The sequence below is a fragment of the Coregonus lavaretus genome, assembly GCF_964263955.1.
Source record: "Coregonus lavaretus genome assembly, contig: HAP1_SCAFFOLD_628, whole genome shotgun sequence".
NCBI lineage: Eukaryota > Metazoa > Chordata > Actinopteri > Salmoniformes > Salmonidae > Coregonus > Coregonus lavaretus.
In genome coordinates, this window is record NW_028161614.1 from 199,824 (window position 1) to 222,833 (window position 23,010).

At 44.6% G+C, this 23,010-nt stretch overlaps 2 protein-coding genes across 2 annotated transcripts; both read left to right on the forward strand.

Annotated features, from left to right (window-relative positions):
- The first annotated feature begins 4,541 nt into the window (after positions 1 to 4,541).
- LOC311120347 (albumin 2) lies at positions 4,542 to 19,480 on the forward strand. Its single transcript, XM_084194966.1, has 14 exons — positions 4,542 to 4,741; positions 11,061 to 11,193; positions 12,962 to 13,084; positions 13,266 to 13,354; positions 13,462 to 13,594; positions 13,782 to 13,879; positions 13,989 to 14,118; positions 14,266 to 14,486; positions 14,726 to 14,858; positions 16,953 to 17,056; positions 17,350 to 17,491; positions 18,417 to 18,640; positions 18,805 to 18,937; positions 19,138 to 19,480. Exons 1-14 carry the CDS (start codon positions 4,623 to 4,625, stop codon positions 19,180 to 19,182), a joined length of 1,827 nt encoding a protein of 608 aa, XP_084051092.1. The 5' UTR covers positions 4,542 to 4,622; the 3' UTR covers positions 19,183 to 19,480.
- Positions 11,286 to 12,561, forward strand: LOC311120353 (uncharacterized protein; the record flags this gene model as incomplete). Its single annotated transcript, XM_084194970.1, has 3 exons — positions 11,286 to 11,322; positions 11,478 to 12,516; positions 12,547 to 12,561. The coding sequence occupies 2 exons, from the start codon at positions 11,286 to 11,288 to the stop codon at positions 12,488 to 12,490; spliced, it is 1,050 nt and encodes a 349-aa protein (XP_084051096.1). The 3' UTR covers positions 12,491 to 12,516; positions 12,547 to 12,561.
- Positions 19,481 to 23,010: the final 3,530 nt, after the last annotated feature.

Consider the following 23,010-nt stretch of genomic DNA (forward strand, 5'->3'; position numbering starts at 1 on the left):
AATTACAATAGTATTAACACTGGAATGATAGATGTGCAAGAGATTATGTGCAAATAGAGATACTGGGGTGCAAAAGAGCAAAATAAATAACAATATAGGGATGGGGTAGTTGGGTGGGCTAATTTCAGATGGGCTGTGTACAGGTGCAGTGATCGGTAAGGTGCTCTGACAACTGATGCTTAAAGTTAGTGAGGGAGATAAGAGTCTCCAGCTTCAGAGATTTTTGCAATTCGTTCCAGTCATTGGCAGCAGAGAACTGGAAGGAATGGCGGCCAAAGGAGGTGTTGGCTTTGGGAATGACCAGTGAGATATACCTGCTGGAGCGCAGACTACGGGTGGGTGCTGCTATGGTGACCAATGAGCTAAGATAAGGCGGGGATTTGCCTAGCAGTGATTTATAGATGGCCTGGAGCCAGTGGGTTTGACGACGAACATGTAGTGAGGACCAGCCAACAAGAGCGTACAGGTCACAGTGGTGGGTAGTATATGGGGCTTTGGAGACAAAACGGATGGCACTGTGATAGACTACATCCAATTTGCTGAGTAGAGTGTTGGAGGCTATTTTGTAAATGACATCGCCGAAGTCAAGGATCGGTAGGATAGTCAGTTTTACGAGGGCATGTTTGGCAGCATGAGTGAAGGAGGCTTTGTTGCGAAATAGGAAGCCGATTCTAGATTTAACTTTGGATTGAAGATTCTTTATGTGAGTCTGGAAGGAGAGTTTACAGTCTAACCAGACACCTAGGTATTTGTAGTTGTCCACATACTCTAGGTCAGACCCGTCGAGAGTGGTGATTCTAGTCGGGTGGGCGGGTGCCAGCAGCGTTCGATTGAAAAGCATGCATTTAGTTTTACTAGTGTTTAAGAGCAGTTGGAGGCTACTGAAGGAGTGTTGTATGGCATTGAAGCTCGTTTGGAGGTTTGTTAACACAGTGTCCAATGAAGGGCCAGATGTATACAAAATGGTGTCGTCTGCGTAGAGGTGGATCTGAGAGTCACCAGCAGCAAGAGCGACATCATTGATATACACTGAGAAAAATGTCGGCCCAAGAATTGAACCCTGTGGCACCCCCATAGAGACTGCCATAGGTCCAGACAACAGGCCCTCCGATTTGACACACTGAACTCTATCTGAGAAGTACTTGGTGAACCAGGCGAGGCAGTCATTTGAGAAACCAAGGCTATTTAGTCTGCCAATAAGAATGCGGTGGTTGACAGAGTCGAAAGCCTTGGCCAGGTCGATGAAGACGGCTGCACAGTACTGTCTATTATCAATCGCGGTTATAATATCGTTTAGGACCTTGAGCGTGGCTGAAGTGCACCCATGACCAGCTCGGAAACCGGATTGCATAGCGGAGAAGGTACGGTGGGATTCGAAATGGTCGGTGATCTGTTTGTTAACTCTTTTGAAAGGCAGGGCAGGATGGATATAGGTCTGTAGCAGTTTGGATCTAGAGTGTCACCCCCTTTGAAGAGGGGGATGACCGCGGCAGCTTTCCAATCTCTGGGGATCTCAGACGTTACGAAAGAGAGGTTGAACAGGCTAGTAATAGGGGTTGCGACAATTTTGGCGGCTAGTTTTAGAAAGAAAGGGTCCAGATTGTCTAGCCCAGATGATTTGTAGGGCTCCAGATTTTGCAGCTCTTTCAGAACATCAGCTGTCTGAATTTGTGTGAAGGAGAAGCGGGGCGGGGGGGGCATGGGTAAGTTGCAGCGGAGGGTGCAGAGCTGGTGGCCGGGGTAGTGGTAGCCAGGTGGAAAGCATGGCCAGCCGTAGCAAAATGCTTGTTGAAATTCTCGATTATTGTAGAGAATTATTGTAGGTCTAGGGCAGGAAGAGATTGGTCTAGGGCAGGAAGAGATGGTCTAGGGCAGGAAGAGATGGTCTAGGGCAGGAAGAGATGGCCTCTCAGACGTTATGAAAGAGAGGTTGAACAGACTAGTAATAGGGGTTGCGACAATTTCGGCGGCTAGTTTTAGAAAGAAAGGGTCCAGATTGTCTAGCCCAGCTGATTTGTAGGGGTCCAGATTTTGCAGCTCTTTCAAAACGTCAGCTGTCTGAATTTGTATGAAGGAGAAGCGGGGGGGGCATGGGCAAGTTGCAGCGGAGGGTGCAGAGTTGGTGGCCGGGGTAGTGGTAGCCAGATGGAAAGCATGGCCAGCTGTAGCAAAATGCTTGTTGAAATTCTCGATTATTGTAGATTTATCGGTGGTGATAGTGTTTCCTTGCCTCAGTGCAGTGGGCAACTGGGAGGAAGTGCTCTTATTCTCCATGGACTTTACAGTGTCCCAAAACTTTTTGGAGTTAGTGCTACAGGATGCAAATTTCTGTTTGAAAAAGTTAGCCTTTGCTTTCCTGACTGCTTGTGTATATTGATTCCTAACTTCCCTGAAAAGTTGCATATCGCGGGGGCTATTTGATGCTAATGCAGTACGCCACAGGATGTTTTTGTGCTGGTCAAGGGCAGTCAAGTCTGAGGAGAACCAGTTTAGATTAGATTTGATTTAGGATCTCTTTTAGCCCACCAAGATTGATTCAGGATTCATGGTGGCAAAATTACTTGGCCAGATGGTGCAGGTTTGCATGGAGACAGTTTGGTGACATACAGTGCATTCTGAAAGTATTCAGACCTCTTGACTTTTTCCACATTTTGTTACGTTACTGCCTTATTCTAAAATTGATTAAATAGTTTTTTTCCCGTCATCAATCTACACACAATACCCCATAATGACAAAGCAAAAACAGGTTTTTAGATTTTCTGGGCAAATGTATAAAAATAAGTATTCAGACCTTTTACTCAGTACTTTGTTGAAGCACCTTTGGCAGCGATTACAGCCTTGAGTCTTCTTGGGTATGACGCTACAAGCTTGGCACACCTGTATTTGGGGAGTTTCTCCCATTCTTCTCTGCAGATCCTTTCAAGCTCTGTCAGGTTGAAGGAGGAGCGTCGCTGCAGAGCTATTTTCAGGTCTCTCCAGAGATGTTCAATCGGGTTCAAGCCTGGGCTCTGGCTGGGCCACTCAATGACATTCAGAGACTTGTCCCGAAGCCACTCTTGCGTTGTCTTGGCTGTGTGCTTAGGGTTGTTGTCCTGTTGGAAGGTGAAACCTTCGCCCCAGTCTGAGGTCCTGAGCACTCTGGAGCAGGTTTTCATCAAGGATCTCTCTGTACTTTGCTCCGTACATCTTTCCCTCAATCCTGACTAGTCTCCCAGTCCCTGCCGCTGAAAAACATCCCCACAGCATGATGCTGTCACTACCATGCTTCACCATAGGGATGGTGCCAGGTCTCCTCCAGACATGACTCTTGGCATTCAGGCCAAAGAGTTCAATCTTGGTTTCATCAGACCAGAGAATCTTGTTTCTCTTGGTCTGAGAGTCCTTTAGATGCCTTTTGGCAAACTCCAAGCGGGCTGTCATGTGCCTTTTACTGAGGAGTGGCTTCCGTCTGGCCACTCTACCATAAAGGCCTGATTGGTGGAGTGCTGCAGAGATGGTTGTCCTTCTGGAAGGTTCTCCCATCACCACAGAGGAACTCTAGAGCTCTTTCAGAGTGACCATTGGGTTCTTGGTCACCTCCCTGACCAAAGCCCTTCTAACCAAATTGCTCAGTTTGGCCGGGCGGCCAGCTCTAGGAAGAGTCTTGGTGGTTCCAAACTTCTTCCATTTAAGAATGATGGAGGCCACTATGTTCTTGGGGACCTTCAATGCTGCAGAAATGTTTTGGTACCCTTCCCCAGATCTGTGCCTCGACACAATCCTGTCTTGGAGCTCTACGGACCATTCCTTCGACCTCATGGTTTGGTTTTTGCTCTGACATGCACTGTCAACTGTGGGACCTTATATAGACGTGTGTGCCTTTCCAAATCATCTCCAATCAATTGAATTTACCACAGGTGGACTCAATCAAGTTGTAGAAACATCTCAAGGATGATCAATGGAAACAGAATGCACCTGGAGTCTCATATCAAAGGGTCTGAATACTTATGTAAATAAGGTATTTCTATTTTTAAGTTTGATAAATTAACATACATTTCTAAAAACCTGTTTTCGCTTTGTCATTATGGGGTATTTTGTGTAGATTGATGAGGATTTTTATTTATTTAATCAATTTTAAAATAAGGCTTTAACGTCACAAAATGTGGAAAAAGTCAAGGGGTCTGAATACTTTCCGAATGCACTGTATTATCTGGTCAGGTGGTGCAGGTTAGCATGGGGACAGTTTGGAGGCACAACAGACAGTGGACTTTGTCTGTCAGACCTTTGTGTTCCTGGCCGTTCACCCCCCAAATCACGCCACACACATTCTGCACCTCCATCTGGCTTTCCTTCCACAGAACTAACTACAGAAAAGGGAATCTGAACAGCAGTGTTTATTTACTGACAGATCACTGTGTGCAAAGACCAGTTGTGAAACACAGACCCAGGCGCCAAATGAAATAGAGAATAGCCAGAAGTGGGAAGAGAGAGAGAGAGGTCAGCTAATGATTGACAGATGACTAATTCCACAATAGTATAAAGGAGCCCGGCATTTCTCCATTCCTTGGCTCAATCGCTAGATCCCGTCCTCCATCCATCCCTTCTTCTCTCCATCCTTCCGTCCGTGCGCCTGTCCTTTCATCATGCAGTGGTTGTCTGTCTGCAGCCTGTTGGTGCTGCTGAGTGTGTCAGCCCGGTCTCAGGCTCAGAACCAGATCTGTACCATCTTCACTGAGACCAAGGAAGATGGATTCAAAGCTTTGTGAGTAGTGCAGCCTCACATTGCAGTAGTAGATGTGCCTTATATTGCAGTAGTAGGATGCCTCATATTGCAGTAGTAGGATGCCTCATATTGCAGTAGTAGAATGCCTCATATTGCAGTAGTAGGATGCCTCATATTGCAGTAGTAGAATGCCTCATATTGCAGTAGTAGAATGCCTCATATTGCAGTAGTAGGATGCCTCATATTGCAGTAGTAGAATGCCTCATATTGCAGTAGTAGGATGCCTCTATTGCAGTAGTAGGATGCCTCATATTGCAGTAGTAGAATGCCTCATATTGCAGTAGTAGGATGCCTCATATTGCAGTAGTAGAATGCCTCATATTGCAGTAGTAGATATGCCTCATATTGCAGTAGTAGAATGCCTCATATTGCAGTAGTAGGATGCCTCTATTGCAGTAGTAGGATGCCTCATATTGCAGTAGTAGAATGCCTCATATTGCAGTAGTAGGATGCCTCATATTGCAGTAGTATAATGCCTCATATTGCAGTAGTAGGATGCCTCACATTGCAGTAGTAGATGTGCCTCATATTGCAGTACTGGATTCCTCATATTGCAGTAGTAGGTTGCCTCATATTGCAGTAGTAGGAAACCTCATATTGCAGTAGTAGGATGCCTCTATTGCAGTAGTAGAATGCCTCATATTGCAGTAGTAGAATGCCTCATATTGCAGTAGTAGAATGCCTCATATTGCAATAGTAGATACAGTGGGGGAAAAAAGTATTTAGTCAGCCACCAATTGTGCAAGTTCTCCCACTTAAAAAGATGAGAGAGGCCTGTAATTTTCATCATAGGTACACGTCAACCATGACAGACAAATTGAGAGAAAAAAATCCAGAAAATCACATTGTAGGATTTTTTATGAATTTATTTGCAAATTATGGTGGAAAATAAGTATTTGGTCACCTACAAACAAGCAAGATTTCTGGCTCTCACAGACCTGTAACTTCTTCTTTAAGAGGCTCCTCTGTCCTCCACTCGTTACCTGTATTAATGGCACCTGTTTGAACTTGTTATCAGTATAAAAGACACCTGTCCACGACCTCAAACAGTCACACTCCAAACTCCACTATGGCCAAGACCAAAGAGCTGTCAAAGGACACCAGAAACAAAATTGTAGACCTGCACCAGGCTGGGAAGACTGAATCTGCAATAGGTAAGCAGCTTGGTTTGAAGAAATCAACTGTGGGAGCAATTATTAGGAAATGGAAGACATACAAGACCACTGATAATCTCCCTCGATCTGGGGCTCCACGCAAGATCTCACCCTATGGGGTCAAAATGATCACAGGAACGGTGAGCAAAAATCCCAGAACCACACGGGGGGACCTAGTGAATGACCTGCAGAGAGCTGGGACCAAAGTAACAAAGCCTACCATCAGTAACACACTACGCCGCCAGGGACTCAAATCCTGCAGTGCTAGACGTGTCCCCCTGCTTAAGCCAGTACATGTCCAGGGCCGTCTGAAGTTTGCTAGAGTGCATTTGGATGATCCAGAAGAGGATTGGGAGAATGTCATATGGTCAGATGAAACCAAAATAGAACTTTTTGGTAAAAACTCAACTCGTCGTGTTTGGAGGACAAAGAATGCTGAGTTGCATCCAAAGAACACCATACCTACTGTGAAGCATGGGGGTGGAAACATCATGCTTTGGGGCTGTTTTTCTGCAAAGGGACCAGGACGACTGATCCGTGTAAAGGAAAGAATGAATGGGGCCATGTATCGTGAGATTTTGAGTGAAAACCTCCTTCCATCAGCAAGGGCATTGAAGATGAAACGTGGCTGGGTCTTTCAGCATGACAATGATCCCAAACACACCGCCCGGTCAACGAAGGAGTGGCTTCGTAAGAAGCATTTCAAGGTCCTGGAGTGGCCTAGCCAGTCTCCAGATCTCAACCCCATAGAAAATCTTTGGAGGGAGTTGAAAGTCCATGTTGCCCAGTGACAGCCCCAAAACATCACTGCTCTAGAGGAGATCTGCATGGAGGAATGGGCCAAAATACCAGCAACAGTGTGTGAAAACCTTGTGAAGACTTACAGAAAACGTTTGACCTGTGTCATTGCCAACAAAGGGTATATAACAAAGTATTGAGAAACTTTTGTTATTGACCAAATACTTATTTTCCACCATAATTTGTAAATAAATTCATTAAAAATCCTACAATGTGATTTTCTTGATTTTTTTTCCCTCATTTTGTCTGTCATAGTTGACGTGTACCTATGATGAAAATTACAGGCCTCTCTCATCTTTTTAAGTGGGAGAACTTGCACAATTGGTGGCTGACTAAATACTTTTTTCCCCCACTATATGCCTCATATTGTAGTAGTAGAAATGCCTCATATTGCAGTAGTAGATATGCCTCATAATGCAGTAGTAGAATGCCTCATATTGCAGTAGTAGAATGCCTCATATTGCATTAGTAGGATGCCTCATATTGTAGTAGTAGAATGCCTCATATTGCAGTAGTAGATATGCCTCATATTGCAGTAGTAGGATGCCTCATATTGCAGTAGTAGATATGCCTCATATTGCAGTAGTAGGATGCCTCATATTGCAGTAGTAGAATGCCTCATATTGCAGTAGTAGAATGCCTCATATTGCAGTAGTAGAATGCCTCATATTGCAGTAGTAGAATGCCTCATATTGCAGTAGTAGGATGCCTCATATTGCAGTAGTTGATATGCCTCATATTGCAGTAGTAGATATGCCTCATATTGCAGTAGTAGAATGCCTCATATTGCAGTAGTAGGATGCCTCATATTGCAGTAGTTGATATGCCTCATATTGCAGTAGTAGATATGCCTCATATTGCAGTAGTAGAATGCCTCATATTGCAGTAGTAGGATGCCTCATATTGCAGTAGTTGATATGCCTCATATTGCAGTAGTAGATATGCCTCATATTGCAGTAGTAGGATGCCTCATATTGCAGTAGTAATAGAAGGTACCAAAATTCCAGAAACTTTACACAAATTCCCAGGGTTTTCCAGAAAATTCGTTTGGAGGATTCGCAGTTGGAGGATTCCCTCCCTGCTTATTTCTACCAGAATCCCCCAACTGGGATTTCTAGAAAACCTGGGAATTTGGGGAAAGCTACCAGACATTATTTTGAAACCCTATTTGTGATAAGAAGATGGTCTGGGTTTATACCTGAGGACAGAGGCATACTGCAATAGTAGCTGGAGTGGAACGTACTGTAATCATAGTTTTATATCACTAAACTGAAATCAAGATTACTTTGGAGCAGAAACAAGTGGACTTTGCAATCGAATCATGAGTCATATTATTATTATCTATACATACAGTGCCTTCAGAAAGTATTCATACCCATTGACTTAGTCCACATTTTGTTATGTTTCAGCCTGAATTCAACATGTATTAAATTGATCTACACACAAGAGGGACTGGTCCACTACTATCATGTTAGGTTCTTTATATTGCCCCCCTGGCTCCTGCTTCAGTACGAGAGCGGTCTTTATATTGCCCCCCTGGCTCCTGCTTCAGTACGAGAGCGGTCTTTATATTGCCCCCCTGGCTCCTGCTTCAGTACGAGAGCGGTCTTTATATTGCCCCCCTGGCTCCTGCTTCAGTACGAGAGCGGTCTTTATATTGCCCCCCTGGCTCCTGCTTCAGTACGAGAGCGGTCTTTATATTGCCCCCCTGGCTCCTGCTTCAGTACGAGAGCGGTCTTTATATTGCCCCCCTGGCTCTTGCTTCAGTACGAGAGCGGTCTTTATATTGCCCCCCTGGCTCCTGCTTCAGTACGAGAGCGGTCTTTATATTGCCCCCCTGGCTCCTGCTTCAGTACGAGAGCGGTCTTTATATTGCCCCCCTGGCTCCTGCTTCAGTACGAGAGCGGTCTTTATATTGCCCCCCTGGCTCCTGCTTCAGTACGAGAGCGGTCTTTATATTGCCCCCCTGGCTCTTGCTTCAGTACGAGAGCGGTCTTTATATTGCCCCCCTGGCTCCTGCTTCAGTACGAGAGTGGTCTTTATATTGCCCCCCTGGCTCTTGCTTCAGTTCGAGAGCGGTCTTTATATTGCCCCCCTGGCTCCTGCTTCAGTACGAGAGTGGTCTTTATATTGCCCCCCTGGCTCTTGCTTCAGTACGAGAGCGGTCTTTATATTGCCCCCCTGGCTCCTGCTTCAGTACGAGAGCGGTCTTTATATTGCCCCCCTGGCTCCTGCTTCAGTACGAGAGCGGTCTTTATATTGCCCCCCTGGCTCCTGTTTCAGTACGAGAGCGGTCTTTATATTGCCCCCCTGGCTCCTGCTTCAGTACGAGAGGGGTCTTTATATTGCCCCCCTGGCTCCTGCTTCAGTACGAGAGCGGTCTTTATATTGCCCCCCTGGCTCCTGCTTCAGTACGAGAGTGGTCTTTATATTGCCCCCCTGGCTCTTGCTTCAGTACGAGAGCGGTCTTTATATTGCCCCCCTGGCTCCTGCTTCAGTACGAGAGTGGTCTTTATATTGCCCCCCTGGGTCCTGCTTCAGTACGAGAGCGGTCTTTATATTGCCCCCCTGGCTCCTGCTTCAGTACGAGAGCGGTCTTTATATTGCCCCCCTGGCTCCTGCTTCAGTACGAGAGCGGTCTTTATATTGCCCCCCTGGCTCCTGCTTCAGTAGGAGAGAGATCAGGCCCTCTTTTTGTGTGTCCGACAGTTTGCCATTTATTTTTGAGTAATTAAAACATGATAGCAATGGATCTTTCAGAAGTTCATAAAAAGTTTAATATATCTCTATTGGAATACCATCGAGACCAGGGGTTTTCCCCATCTGAAATGAATCAATATAAATGGCAAACTTTTTGTCAGACATACAAAAAGAAGGGACTGATCTCTCTCCTACTGAAGCAAGAGCCAGGGGGGCAATATAAAGAACCAGACTCTTGAAAAAATGTGAGGCCCCTCACCCTTCAATGTTATGATGCACAAATATTGGCAAAATGTATTGCTCATGGAGTAAAAAAGGTCCTACCGGACATTATTCATCACGATCAGACGGGATTCTTAAAAGGAAGATATATTGGAGACAACATTAGACAACTACTAGAAATAATGGAAAACTATGAGAATGCAGGGAAACCAAGTATAATCTTTATAGGAGATTTTGAGAAAACATTTCATAGAATCTGTTTATAAGTGCCTGGATTTTTTCAATTTTGGAGAATATCTCATAAGATGGGTAGAAGTCATGTCCAATAATACTTTATGTAAAATAATAAATAATGGTTACTTCTCTGAGAATTTTGAATTGTCAAGAGGCGTAGAACAAGGTTGCCCTCTGTCACCATACCTATTTATTACGGCCATTGAATTGTTGGCTTTCAAAATCAGATCTAATGATAACATTATTAAGGGGCTGAAAAGTAAGGGATTCGAGACAAAATTATCAATGTACGCCGATGATTCAAGTTTTCTCTTTGAGTCCTCAATCTTCAACCTTGAAGTGCCACATTGAGGACCTGGATAATTTAACCAGTTTCTCTGGACTTAAACCCAACTATGATAAGTGATAATATGATAATACTATATTACGGATTGGGTCTCTAAAAGATACACACTTTAAATCCTGATTAAATGGGCGCATGGTGAAGTCGATGTGCTTGGTGTACATATCCCGGAAAAGTTGAGTGATCTTGCAACTGTTAACTTTGATCAAAAACAGCAAAATAGATAGAATCTTGAAACCGTTGAGAGGGAAAAACCATTTTCCATTTACGGGAAGATTACCCTGATAAATTCTCTAGTGATATCGCAGCTTACATATTTATTAATGGCTTTACCGACTTAATATTTCCCTTGATTTGGAATGGCAAACCAGATAAAGTGAAATGAGCATATTTACATAACGAACATGAGTTTGGAGGGTTAAAAGTATTAAATATTGAGGCATTAAACCTCTCTCTTAAAGCCTCCTTTGTCCCAAAAAAAATTCTAAATTCAAATTGGTTTTCTAGCAACCTCCTGAGAGAGGACCATCCTATGTTTAAGAGTAGGCTCTTTGCCTTTTTGCAGATTAAAACCTTAGCTGTAAGTAGCAGTAGAAGTATTGTTGTCCGGGATGGTAGGGGGAAAAAGTATACAAAATAAATTTAAAAAATGATGGAAACAATTACATTGATAGAACCTACAATTTATCTGCAATATTACATTAAATTAAATACAAAAATACAAAACAAAAGAACAATGAGTTCAGTCAGTAAACTTCACTGTGTGTTCATGTTTTGGTGTAATGCATCATCTGACTGTGTGTGTGTGCATGTGTGTGTGTTTGTGTGTGTGTTTGTGTGTGTGTAGGGCACTTGTAGGGTTGGCTCAGAATCTTCCAGACAGTACGTTGGGTGACATGGTGCCTCTCATCGCGGAGGCCTTAGCCATGGGCGTCAAATGCTGCTCAGACACTCCTCCAGAGGACTGCAACAGAGATGCGGTGAGAGACACCTATCATCTCATCATCCTTATCACACCTCATCATCCTTATCACACCTCATCATCCTTATCACACCTTATCATCCTTATCACATGTTATCATCCTTATCACATCTCAACCTTATCACACGTCATCATCCTTATCACATCTCAATCTTATCATACCTCATCATCCTTCATCATCCTTATCACATCTCAACCTTAGCACACCTCATCATCCTTATTACATTTACATTTTAGTCATTTAGCAGACACTCTTATCCAGAGCGACTTACAGTTAGTGAGTGCATACATTATTCATACTTATCACACCTCATCATCCTTATCATACCTCATCACACCTCACCATCCTTATCACACCTCATCATACCTCCTCATCCTTATCACATCTCAACCTTATAATAATAATATGCCATTTAGCAGACGCTTTTATCCAAAGCAACTTACAGTCATGCGTGCATAATTTTTTTGTGTATGGGTTGTCCCGGGGATCGAACCCACTACCTTGGCATTACAAGTGCCGTGCTCTACCAGCTGAGCTACAGAGGACACCTATCATCTCATCATCCTTATCACACCTCAACCTTATCACACCTCAACCTTATCACATCATCATCCTTATCACACCTCAACCTTATCACATCATCATCCTTATCACACCTCAACCTTATCACATCATCATTATCCTTATCACACCTCATCATCCTTATCACATCTCATCCTTATCACACCTCATCATCCTTATCACACCTCATCATCCTTACCACACCTCAACCTTATCACATCATCATCCTTATCACACCTCAACCTCATCACATCATCATCCTTATCACACCTCAACCTTATCACATCATCATCCTTATCACACCTCAACCTTATCACATCATCATCCTTATCACATCTCAACCTTATCACATCATCATCCTTATCACACCTCAACCTCATCACATCATCATCATCATCCTTATCACACCTCATCATCCTTACCACACCTCATCATCCTTATCATACCTCATCACCCTTATCATACCTCATCATCCTTATCACACCTCATCCTTATCATACCTCATCATCCTTATCATACCTCATCATCCTTATCACATCTCATCCTTATCATACCTCATCATCCTTACCACACCTCATCATCCTTATCATACCTCATCACCCTTATCATACCTCATCATCCTTATCACACCTCATCCTTATCATACCTCATCATCCTTATCATACCTCATCATCCTTATCACATCTCATCCTTATCATACCTCATCATCCTTATCACACGCCTTTACATTTAACATTTGGCCAGCCCGGCCAGGGGTAGGTAGGGCCCAGGGGTAGGGGCCAGGGGTAGGGGCCAGGGGTAGGGGCCAGGGGTAGGGGCCAGGGGTAGGGGCCATAGGTAGGGGCCAGGGGTAGGTAGGGGCCAGAGGTAGGGGCCAGGGGTAGGGGCCATAGGTAGGGGCCAGGGGTAGGGGCCAGGGGTAGGGGCCAGAGGTAGGGGTAGGGGCCAGGGGTAGGGGCCAGAGGTAGGGGCCAGGGGTAGGGGCCAGGGGTAGGGGCCAGAGGTAGGGGACAGGGGTAGGGGCCAGGGGTAGGGGCCAGGGGTAGGGGCCAGGGGTAGGGGCCAGAGGTAGGGGTAGGAATAGAATTGGTTATTAGGTGACTGATGTTTCCAGACAGGGTCTGTTTCAGTTTAAACTGTTCTGATATAACAGCACCCTCTGCTGGCTAAACGGTGTACTCCTATTTGTGTTGTGTGTGTGCAGGCGGACCTGTTCCAGAGCGCGGTGTGTTCCTCTGAGACCCTGGTGGAGAAGAACAATCTAAAGCAGTGCTGTGAGAAGACTGTCGCTGAGAGGACACACTGCTTCGTGGACCACAAGGCCAAGGTAGAATGGACCACCCCTGCCTCTGAGCCAGGTTCCTATCTAGGTTTCTTCCTTCTGCTTCAGCTTGCTCTTTGGGGTGTAGACCGGGTTACTGGAAAAGCAATGTAACAACTGCTGAAGGAAAAAAGGCTTTATGGATACATTTGATTGATTGATTGATTGAGTGGTTGATTGATTGTAGATTCCTCGGGAGCTGTCCCTCACAGCTGAGCTGCCCGCTGCAGATCAGTGTGAAGACTTCAAGAAGGACCACAAGGCTTTTGTTGGGAGGTGAGTGTCTACACTCAACTTGAGACCGCACCAGCTAAAATACTGTGCTAGGCTGCTGAGCTTTAAGGAATGTTTTTTCTGGGATTTACTGTGTGTGTGTCTTTCAGGTTCATCTTCAAGTTCTCAAAGGGTCACACGATGCTGCCCCCCCATGTGGTCCTGGCTATCGCCAAGGGTTATGGAGAGGTTCTGACTACCTGCTGTGGAGAGGCTGAGGCCCAGACCTGCTTCGACACCAAGGTCAGGATGTGTCTCAGATGGCACCCTATTCCTTATATAGTGCACTACTTTTGACCAAAACCTTATGAGGGAATAGGGTGCCATTTTGGATGCAATCTCCCTCTCAATTCAATTCAATAATCTTTATTGGCATTGAAAGTTAAAGCACCTACATAGCCAAAGTAAACATTCTCTCTCTCTTTATCAGAAAGCTACTTTCCAGCACGCCGTCAAGAAGCGTGTGACTGAACTCAAGGCCCTGTGCATCGTCCACAGGAAATATGGAGACCGCGTTGTCAAGGCCAAGTAGGACATGTCAATCTAAAACTCTATGGTTCTAATTGGCTGAGAGCCAGGAGAGCCCGCCCTTGGGCCAGTCCCATTGGTTGATGTGTGTGTCTGTCTGTTCTAACAGGAAGCTGGTCCAGTACAGTCAGAAGATACCTCAGGCCTCGTTCCAGGAAATGGGAGGCATAGTAGACAAGATCGTAGAGACTGTTGCCCCCTGCTGCAGCGGAGAGATGGTCACATGCATGAAGGAGAGGGTAAACTCTTCTCTCTATTCCTACTTTTTATTGAGTTATTTCTCTTTTCGTTCCTCCTCTCTCACCTCTCGGCCTCTTTCTATTGGATGTCCTTGGGTTTGTGTCCCTGACACTTCCTGCCTGTGTGTGTGTGTACTCCCCTGACAGAAGTCCCTGATGGATGAGGTGTGTGCTAATGAGAGTGTGTTGTCTCGCGCGGCGGGTCTGGCTGCGTGCTGTAAGGAGGATGCCATGGACAGAGGGTCCTGTGTTGAGGCCATGAAGCCAGACCCTAAGCCAGACGGTCTGTCTGAGCACCACGACGTTCACGCTGATGTAGCGGCCGTCTGCCAGACCTTTACCAAGAACCCTGAAGTAGCCATGGGGAAGTATGTATTATGCACATACAGTGCATTCGGAAAGTATTCAGACCCTTTGACTTTTCCACATTTTGTTATGTTACAGCCTTATTCTAAAATTGATTAAATAGTTTTTCCCCCTCATCAATCTAAACACAATTTTTTGGTACCCTTCCCCATTTGGAAAAGCTGCTACACGCACAATTCTGACTTTGTATGGGGTGTTGCTATTGGCTAAACGACTGTGTATGGTCTGTCCCGATTGGCAGGTTGATCTATGAGATCTCGGTGCGTCACCCTGAGTCGTCTCAGCAGGTGATTCTGAGGTTCGCCAAGGATGCTGAACAGGCCTTCCTCCAGTGCTGCGACATGGAGGACCACGCAGAGTGTGTCAAAACCGCTGTATGTATTAAACCCATCTGATATTTCAACACTTTATTGTCCAAGACCCCAACACCAACCCAAGACCAATTCCCCTTTGGGGACAATAAAGTTGATCGTGTCTTATCTTATCTTCTCTTATCAGAAGGGCTACTTACACTATATATATATATATATATATATATATATATATATATATACATATATATATATATATATACATACATATACATATATATATATATCAGATGTGTAACCTAGCTAGTTACACTATATACAGTGAGGGAAAAAAGTATTTGATCCCCTGCTGATTTTGTACGTTTGCCCACTGACAAAGACATGATCAGTCTATAATTTTAATGGTAGGTTTATTTGAACAGTGAGAGACAGAATAACAACAAAAAAATCCAGAAAAACGCATGTCAAAAATGTTATAAATTGATTTGCATTTTAATGAGGGAAATAAGTATTTGACGCCTCTGCAAAACATGACTTAGCACTTGGTGGCAAAACCCTTGTTGGCAATCACAGAGGTCAGACGTTTCTTGTAGTTGGCCACCAGGTTTGCACACATCTCAAGAGGGATTTTGTTCCACTCCTCTTTGCAGATCTTCTCCAAGTCATTAAGGTTTCGAGGCTGACGTTTGGCAACTCGAACCTTCAGCTCCCTCCACAGATTTTCTATGGGATTAAGGTCTGGAGACTGGCTAGGCCATTCCAGGACCTTAATGTGCTTCTTCTTGAGCCACTCCTTTGTTGCCTTGGCCGTGTGTTTTGGGTCATTGTCATGCTGGAATACCCATCCACGACCCATTTTCAATGCCCTGGCTGAGGGAAGGAGGTTCTCACCCAAGATTTGATGGTACGTGGCCCCGTCCATCGTCCCTTTGATGCGGTGAAGTTGTCCTGTCCCCTTAGCAGAAAAACACCCCCAAAGCATAATGTTTCCACCTCCATGTTTGACGGTGGGGATGGTGTTCTTGGGGTCATAGGCAGCATTCCTCCTCCTCCAAACACGGCGAGTTGAGTTGATGCCAAAGAGCTCCATTTTGGTCTCATCTGACCACAACACTTTCACCCAGTTCTCCTCTGAATCATTCAGATGTTCATTGGCAAACTTCAGACGGCCCTGTATATGTGCTTTCTTGAGCAGGGGGACCTTGCGGGCACTGCAGGATTTCAGTCCTTCACGGCGTAGTGTGTTACCAATTGTTTTCTTGGTGACTATGGTCCCAGCTGCATTGAGATCATTGACAAGATCCTCCCGTGTAGTTCTGGGCTGATTCCTCACCGTTCTCATGATCATTGCAACTCCACGAGGTGAGGTCTTGCATGGAGCCCCAAGCCGAGGGAGATTGATAGTTATTTTGTGTTTCTTCCATTTGCAAATAATCGCACCAACTGTTGTTACCTTCTCACCAAGCTGCTTGGCGATGGTCTTGTAGCCCATTCCAGCCTTGTGTAGGTCTACAATCTTGTCTCTGACATCCTTGGAGAGCTCTTTGGTCTTGGCCATGGTGGAGAGTTTGGAGTCTGATTGATTGATTGCTTCTGTGGACAGGTGTCTTTTATACAGGTAACAAACTGAGATTAGGAGCACTCCCTTTAAGAGTGTGCTCCTAATCTCAGCTCGTTACCTGTATAAAAGACACCTGGGAGCCAGAAATCTTTCTGATTGTGAGGGGGTCAAATACTTATTTCCCTCATTAAAATGCAAATCAATTTATAACATTTTTGACATGCGTTTTTCTGGATTTTTTTGTGGTTATTCTGTCTCTCACTGTTCAAATAAACCTACCAATAAAATGATAGACTGATCATTTCTTTGTCAGTGGGCAAACGTACAAAATCAGCAGGGGATCAAATACTTTTTTCCCTCACTATATATATATATATATATATCAGATGTGTAACCTAACTAGTTACACTATATATCAGTCTGTGATTATTGCCTTGATCTGAATACTTGCGTTAGCTCCCCTGAGCTAATAGTTGATGGTTATTGGCTTTAACTCAGCAGGCTAGCACTGTATTCATAGTATTTCTAGACCATAATAATGGCATCTGCCACTTCTTGTGACATCATGCCAATTGTATGAATGGTTCTAACCCCAGCTGGCAGGCAGTGATGTTGATAAGATGATCACTGATGAGACTGACTACTACAAGAAGATGTGTGCTGTTGAGGCTGAAATGGGCGATGACAACTTTGAGAAGAGGTGAGGGGTCACGCTTTAACACAGATATTAAAGGTAATCAAAGGTCAAAGTAGATGTCCTTCGTGTAGTATGGGATCATAAACATCACATTTAGGCCTAACAACTTACCGACAGATGTTTTTATGGGTGAATTGATCATTAATTTATGGCTTATGAATAATTTATTAATGGTTAATTCATATTTAATAATGACTATTTAATGGCTGATTAACAATTAACTCCTCCTCTTCCTCCACCTCCTCCTCCACCTCCTCCACCTCCACCTCCTCCTCCTCCTCCTCCTCCTCCTCCAGTATGATGGTGTACTACACCAGGATAATGCCCCAGGCCTCCTTCGACCAGCTCCACATGGTGTCTGAGACAGTGCATGATGTCCTCCATGGCTGCTGTAAGGACGAGCCAGGCCACTTCGTCCTGCCCTGCGCAGAGGAGAAGGTCTGACACACGCACGCACGCACGCACACACACACACACACACACACACACATACACGCACACACGCACACACACACACACACGCACGCACGCACGCACGCACACGCACACGCACACACACGCACGAACACACAAATGCACGCAAGCACACACACATGTAAGCACACACAAATGCACGCAAGCACACACACACGTAAGCACACACAAATGCACGCAAGCACACACACAAATGTAAACACACACAAATGCACGCAAGCACACACACACACGAACACACACAAACACACACAAAGGTCTGACACTCACACACACACACCTCTTCCCTACCTTTCCCTCCACTAACCCCTCCCTCCACATCTCCCTAGACATGTCACATCCTCTCATATTAAATCACTCTACTCTTCCCAGTGTTGACCCCTCCCCTTTCTGTCTCGGTCCCTGTCACCACAGCTGACTGTGCTCTACTCTACTCTGCTCTAATCTACTCTGCTCTGCTCTGCTCTACTCTACTCTACTCTACTCTACTCTACTCTACTCTACTCTGCTCTGCTCTACTCTACTCTACTCTACTCTACTCTACTCTACTCTGCTCTACTCTACTCTACTCTACTCTGCTCTACTCTACTCTACTCTACTCTGCTCTACTCTACTCTACTCTGCTCTGCTCTGCTCTGCTCTACTCTACTCTACTCTACTCTACTCTACTGTGCTCTGCTCTACTCTACTCTACTCTACTCTACTCTACTCTACTCTACTCTGCTCTACTCTGCTCTACTCTACTCTACTCTACTCTACTCTACTCTACTCTACTCTGCTCTGCTCTACTCTACTCTACTCTACTCTACTCTACTCTACTCTACTCTACTCTGCTCTACTCTACTCTCCTCTACCCCTTGACATCTTCCTCCCTGTGTCCTCTCCACAGCTGACCAACGCCATCGACGCCACATGTAACGACTACGACCCCTCCAGCATTAACCCCCGCATCGCCCACTGCTGCAACCAGTCCTACTCCATGAGGAGATCCTGCATCCTGGCCATTCAGCCTGACACAGAGTTCACGCCCCCGGAGCTCGATGCCAACAACTTCCACATGTGCCCCGAGCTCTGCACCAAGAACAGCAAGGAGCTGCTGCTCGCTGGGAAGAAGTGAGTAAAATGTATTACCAACGCACTGTGAACACATGGGCACGAATTCACACACACGTAGGCATGAAACTAACACACACACACACACACACACGAGCACGAACACACACATACACACACTCCAACTCGTAAAAAATTAACTGTGTGTGTGTGTGTGTCCTCAGGCTGCTGTATGGTCTGGTCAGACATAAGACCACCATCACTGAGGAGCAGCTGAAGACCATCTCTACTAACTATTACACCCTGAAGGAGAAGTGCTGTGCTGCTGAGGACAAAGCAGCCTGCTTCACTGAGGAGGTAACCTACACTGCTCAACACTGATCAAATGTTCAAACCTTTTTCTTTCCACCATATTACCTCAGCCTGTTTCGTTCAGAGACCTTTTTTCACTTCCAATCATTTTTCTTTCACTTTGAGTGTTTAATAAGAGGTGGTGTAGAACGGTAAAGGGAAAACATTGATTGATTCTAACGACGGATCCCTTTGTTCTCCTACAGGCACCCAAGCTGGTTTCTGAGAGTGCAGAGCTGCTCAAGGTTTAAGATGTGAATTTGATGATTTTAATTTCAAAAGATGAAGGTTCTGTCTGTATCTATCCATCTACCTGCCCAGTCTACAGCTACTCCATGGTGACCTCATCACCTCATCCTCCTATCCACAACGTCTGTCATCCACTCATAAGCCTGTCTATCAGTGATCTGTGATTGACTCATAAGTCTTACAGCCTATCCTCATCAAACCTCTATCTGTGATGAATCACACCACTGGTTTATTTATGACAGACAAATAATGACTCCTGTCAAATCAAATAAATTAATAAATTCATCTTTAATAACTGGACTACTGCTGTGGCTATTGTATTTTTATGTGGTAGGATTCTCAAGACTTGCTTTGGTTTCATTATGGCTATCTCACAATTTTAACCCATGAGTTTTCTTAGAACTGTTTGTTAATTATGAATGTGTCTTTGCATTTTTAATTAACAATTGATGAACTAAGTATAAACCCTTTATGAAGGCAACGTTAATGTAAAGAGTTACACATTAGCTTTCTCTCTCTCTCCATGCCTCCCTGGATAGTTGATTGCAGCCACTGTGTCTTGTCACCCCCGTATGGTCTACAGAAGACATGACATAAAGCAACATTCTGGTATATGTACGGTGCATTAGAGTGGTGTAAATATACATCTCGTTGAGAAAGAAACCTGAGCTTCTGTACTGTGTGATATAAAAATGACATGGTGCAAGTATGCAAATATTCATAAAGTGAAAATAAAAAACATGAATTAAGATAATAAGCCTTTTAAATACATAGTTTGCGACCCAAATGGCACCCTATTCCCTATATAGAGCACTACTTTTCCCAAGGCTCATAGGGCTCTGGTCAAAAGAATAGTGCACTATGTAGGGAACAAGGTGCCATTTGGGACGCATTCAGATTTCATTGAACTGATTGGAATGCCTTCATCTGTTTCAGCATCTAACTTTGTTGGTTGTGTAACGTATGTGCTTGTTGTGTTGTTAAATGTGGCTGGGGACATGAGACTTTCATTCTGTAGCGGTGCCCTTACTGCCCTTGTTGCCTAGAGGTTGCCAGAAACGGTTCACTTGGCACTAGGTGAAGCTACACACACACACACACGCACGCACGCACGCACGCACGCACGCACGCACGCACGCACGCACGCACGCACGCACGCACGCACGCACGCACGCACGCACACACACACACACACACACACACACACACACACACACACACACACACAAACAAACAAACAAACAACAGTGCGGTGGGGCGGCAGGTAGCTTAGTGGTTAAGAGCGTTGTGCCAGTAACCGAAAGGTCGCTGGTTCTAATCCCTGAGCCGACTAGGTGAAAAATCTGTCGATGTGCCCTTGAGCAAGGCACTTAACCCTAATTGCTCCGGTAAGTCGCTCTGGATAAGACCATCTGCTAAATGACTAAAATGTGAGGTCAGTGACTGGATAGGCACAGGCTATTATCAAAGCCAGATTTACTCCCTTTACTCAATAAACCTTGATGAATCCCATGTTCAACATACAACAGATAACTCCAACAACCAGGGTGACTTAGGCCAGTGTTTCCCAACTCCAGTCCTCCAGTACCTTAACAGCGTACCTTTTCTGTTGTAGCCCCGGACAAGCACACCTGATTCAACCTGTCAACTAATCATCAGGCCCTCAATGAGTTGGATCAGGTGATTTTGTCTGGGGCTACAACAAAAATGTGTGCTGTTCGGAGTACTGGAGGACCGAAGTTGAGAAACACTGAAATTGACAAACAATTTTCACCAAATGTAAATACCATTGTAGCCAAGATACACAAGGGATAGGCTCAGATGACTGTCAGACAAAAAGCCACACTGCTGACCTGAGCTCAGCCATAGACCGATGTAGCATCCACAGTTACAACTGATAGCTGGCACTAAAATACCAATGTATGGACACATTTCATCCGAATAGTTTACAACGCAAACTCCATAGCCTTTCACAATGGATTTACAATTCTTCCAATGCATCGAGCAAACACACACACGTAATAATATTATGTGAAATATTATTACACACACATATATAATAAGTAAGGTTCTAACAAAATGTCCATATCAACAATCGAAATGAATGAAAAATGCAGTTCAAAACGTAAAAAAAAGTGTCTAATCAAAAGGAAATTCTAGTTTGATAAATCAAATGCATTCAAAGGTATGTTGACCTGCAAATTGCAAAGGAAAATGGATTTAGGCCCACCTTTACTTGTTGTAAATGGAGTCCATTTGTCTGTCCTTCGGGGTGAACTTCTCGGCGACTGCGTTGTAAAAGTCACAGCAGAAAACCCATGTCCATTATTTTATTCTGCACACAGCTGGGAGATGCATCCACAAGGCCTCCTTTGGTTCCATTTTCACACGGACACAACAATGTCACACACACACACACACACACAGTAACTGGTAGCACAGTTCTCCCACCCAGCACACAGGTAGGCAGCTCCATCCTTTGGGCATCCAGCCGGTCAGAGCAGAATACTCCTGCATGAGTGCGTCCCCCCATGCAGCCACATAGGTAGAGTGGTTGTAGTGTAGTTAGTGGCATCCATCTTGTAGAAGCCCAAGGCTCGGGCCGCATTGAGTTGCGGGAGAAGCCCTGTTCCCACTATGTCCACGTAGCAAAAGTAAACGCAAGTCAAGACTTAAGATGGCAATATTGCAGCTGCCAGGTTCCACGGGGGGCTTGGAGCTGCCCAATATTAGTTTTTATCAGTGGGTGTGCCCACTTAGGTTATATTTCTGACTGGATCACAAAGTATGACTCATCTATTTGGTTAGAGATTGAGACCTCTTTTTCAAAATACCCCTTGCAGGATCTTTGATTTTTACGAAGTTTCAAGTCTGTAAAAGATCACTGCAATAATCCCATTACACTTAACACACTCAAAGCATGGAGGTCAGTTCAATGTTCAACGTCCAAACTAACCTCTGCTCTTACCCCGATTCTTAACAACACAGATTTTGGGCCAGGATTGCTGGATGCTGGCTTTAACGTTTGGCTTATTAAGGGCATATGCAGACTAAATGATTTATTTGCTGCTAAGATTTTATTGTCATTTGAGCAGATGGTTGAGAAATATCTACTCCTAAAGCAGGACTTTTTTCTGCTTTCTACTAGTAAGACACTATATTTTCAAGTGCACCACCTTGATTGGTAACCCTGATGTGTCTGTCATTGAAATAATTATTTCTCTCTCACAGAGGAAAATGTCTCTAAGTTTGTTTTATGATGCTTTAAGGTCCTTTTCTACTGTTGACACACGGAGGGTGAAGCGAGGGTGGGAGAAATTATTGTCTGTTGCTATTGACGAGGAGATGTGGGTGGACATTTGGAGACGTGCAAAAACAATATCTATCTGTAATCGTCCTAGAGCAATCCAATTAGGAATAATACACAGATTGCATTTATCCCCAAATCACAGACATGCTTTTAGTCCCTCCCCCCTCCTCTCCTCAGTGTCTTCAACATACAGCTGATACAGGCAGCCGTACACATTGTTTATGGCCATGTTCCAAATCACAAAGACACTGGTCTAATGTTCTTCAAGAAATTGACAAAAATCCTAGGGGTCGATCTAGAATTGGATCCAGTTTCTTTGCTGTTAGGTCTCCATAGTAGGCATGTTACTTCTGTGGGTAAGAGGAGGCTTTGCAACATCCGTACCTTCGCAGCGAGTAAAAACATCCTCTCACAGTGGATTAGTGACCAGGTCCCGTCTGTTAAAGAATGGCATAAAAATACTATTTGAATGGGTGTCATTGGAATATCTGACATGTACATTACATTCTAAAACAGATCA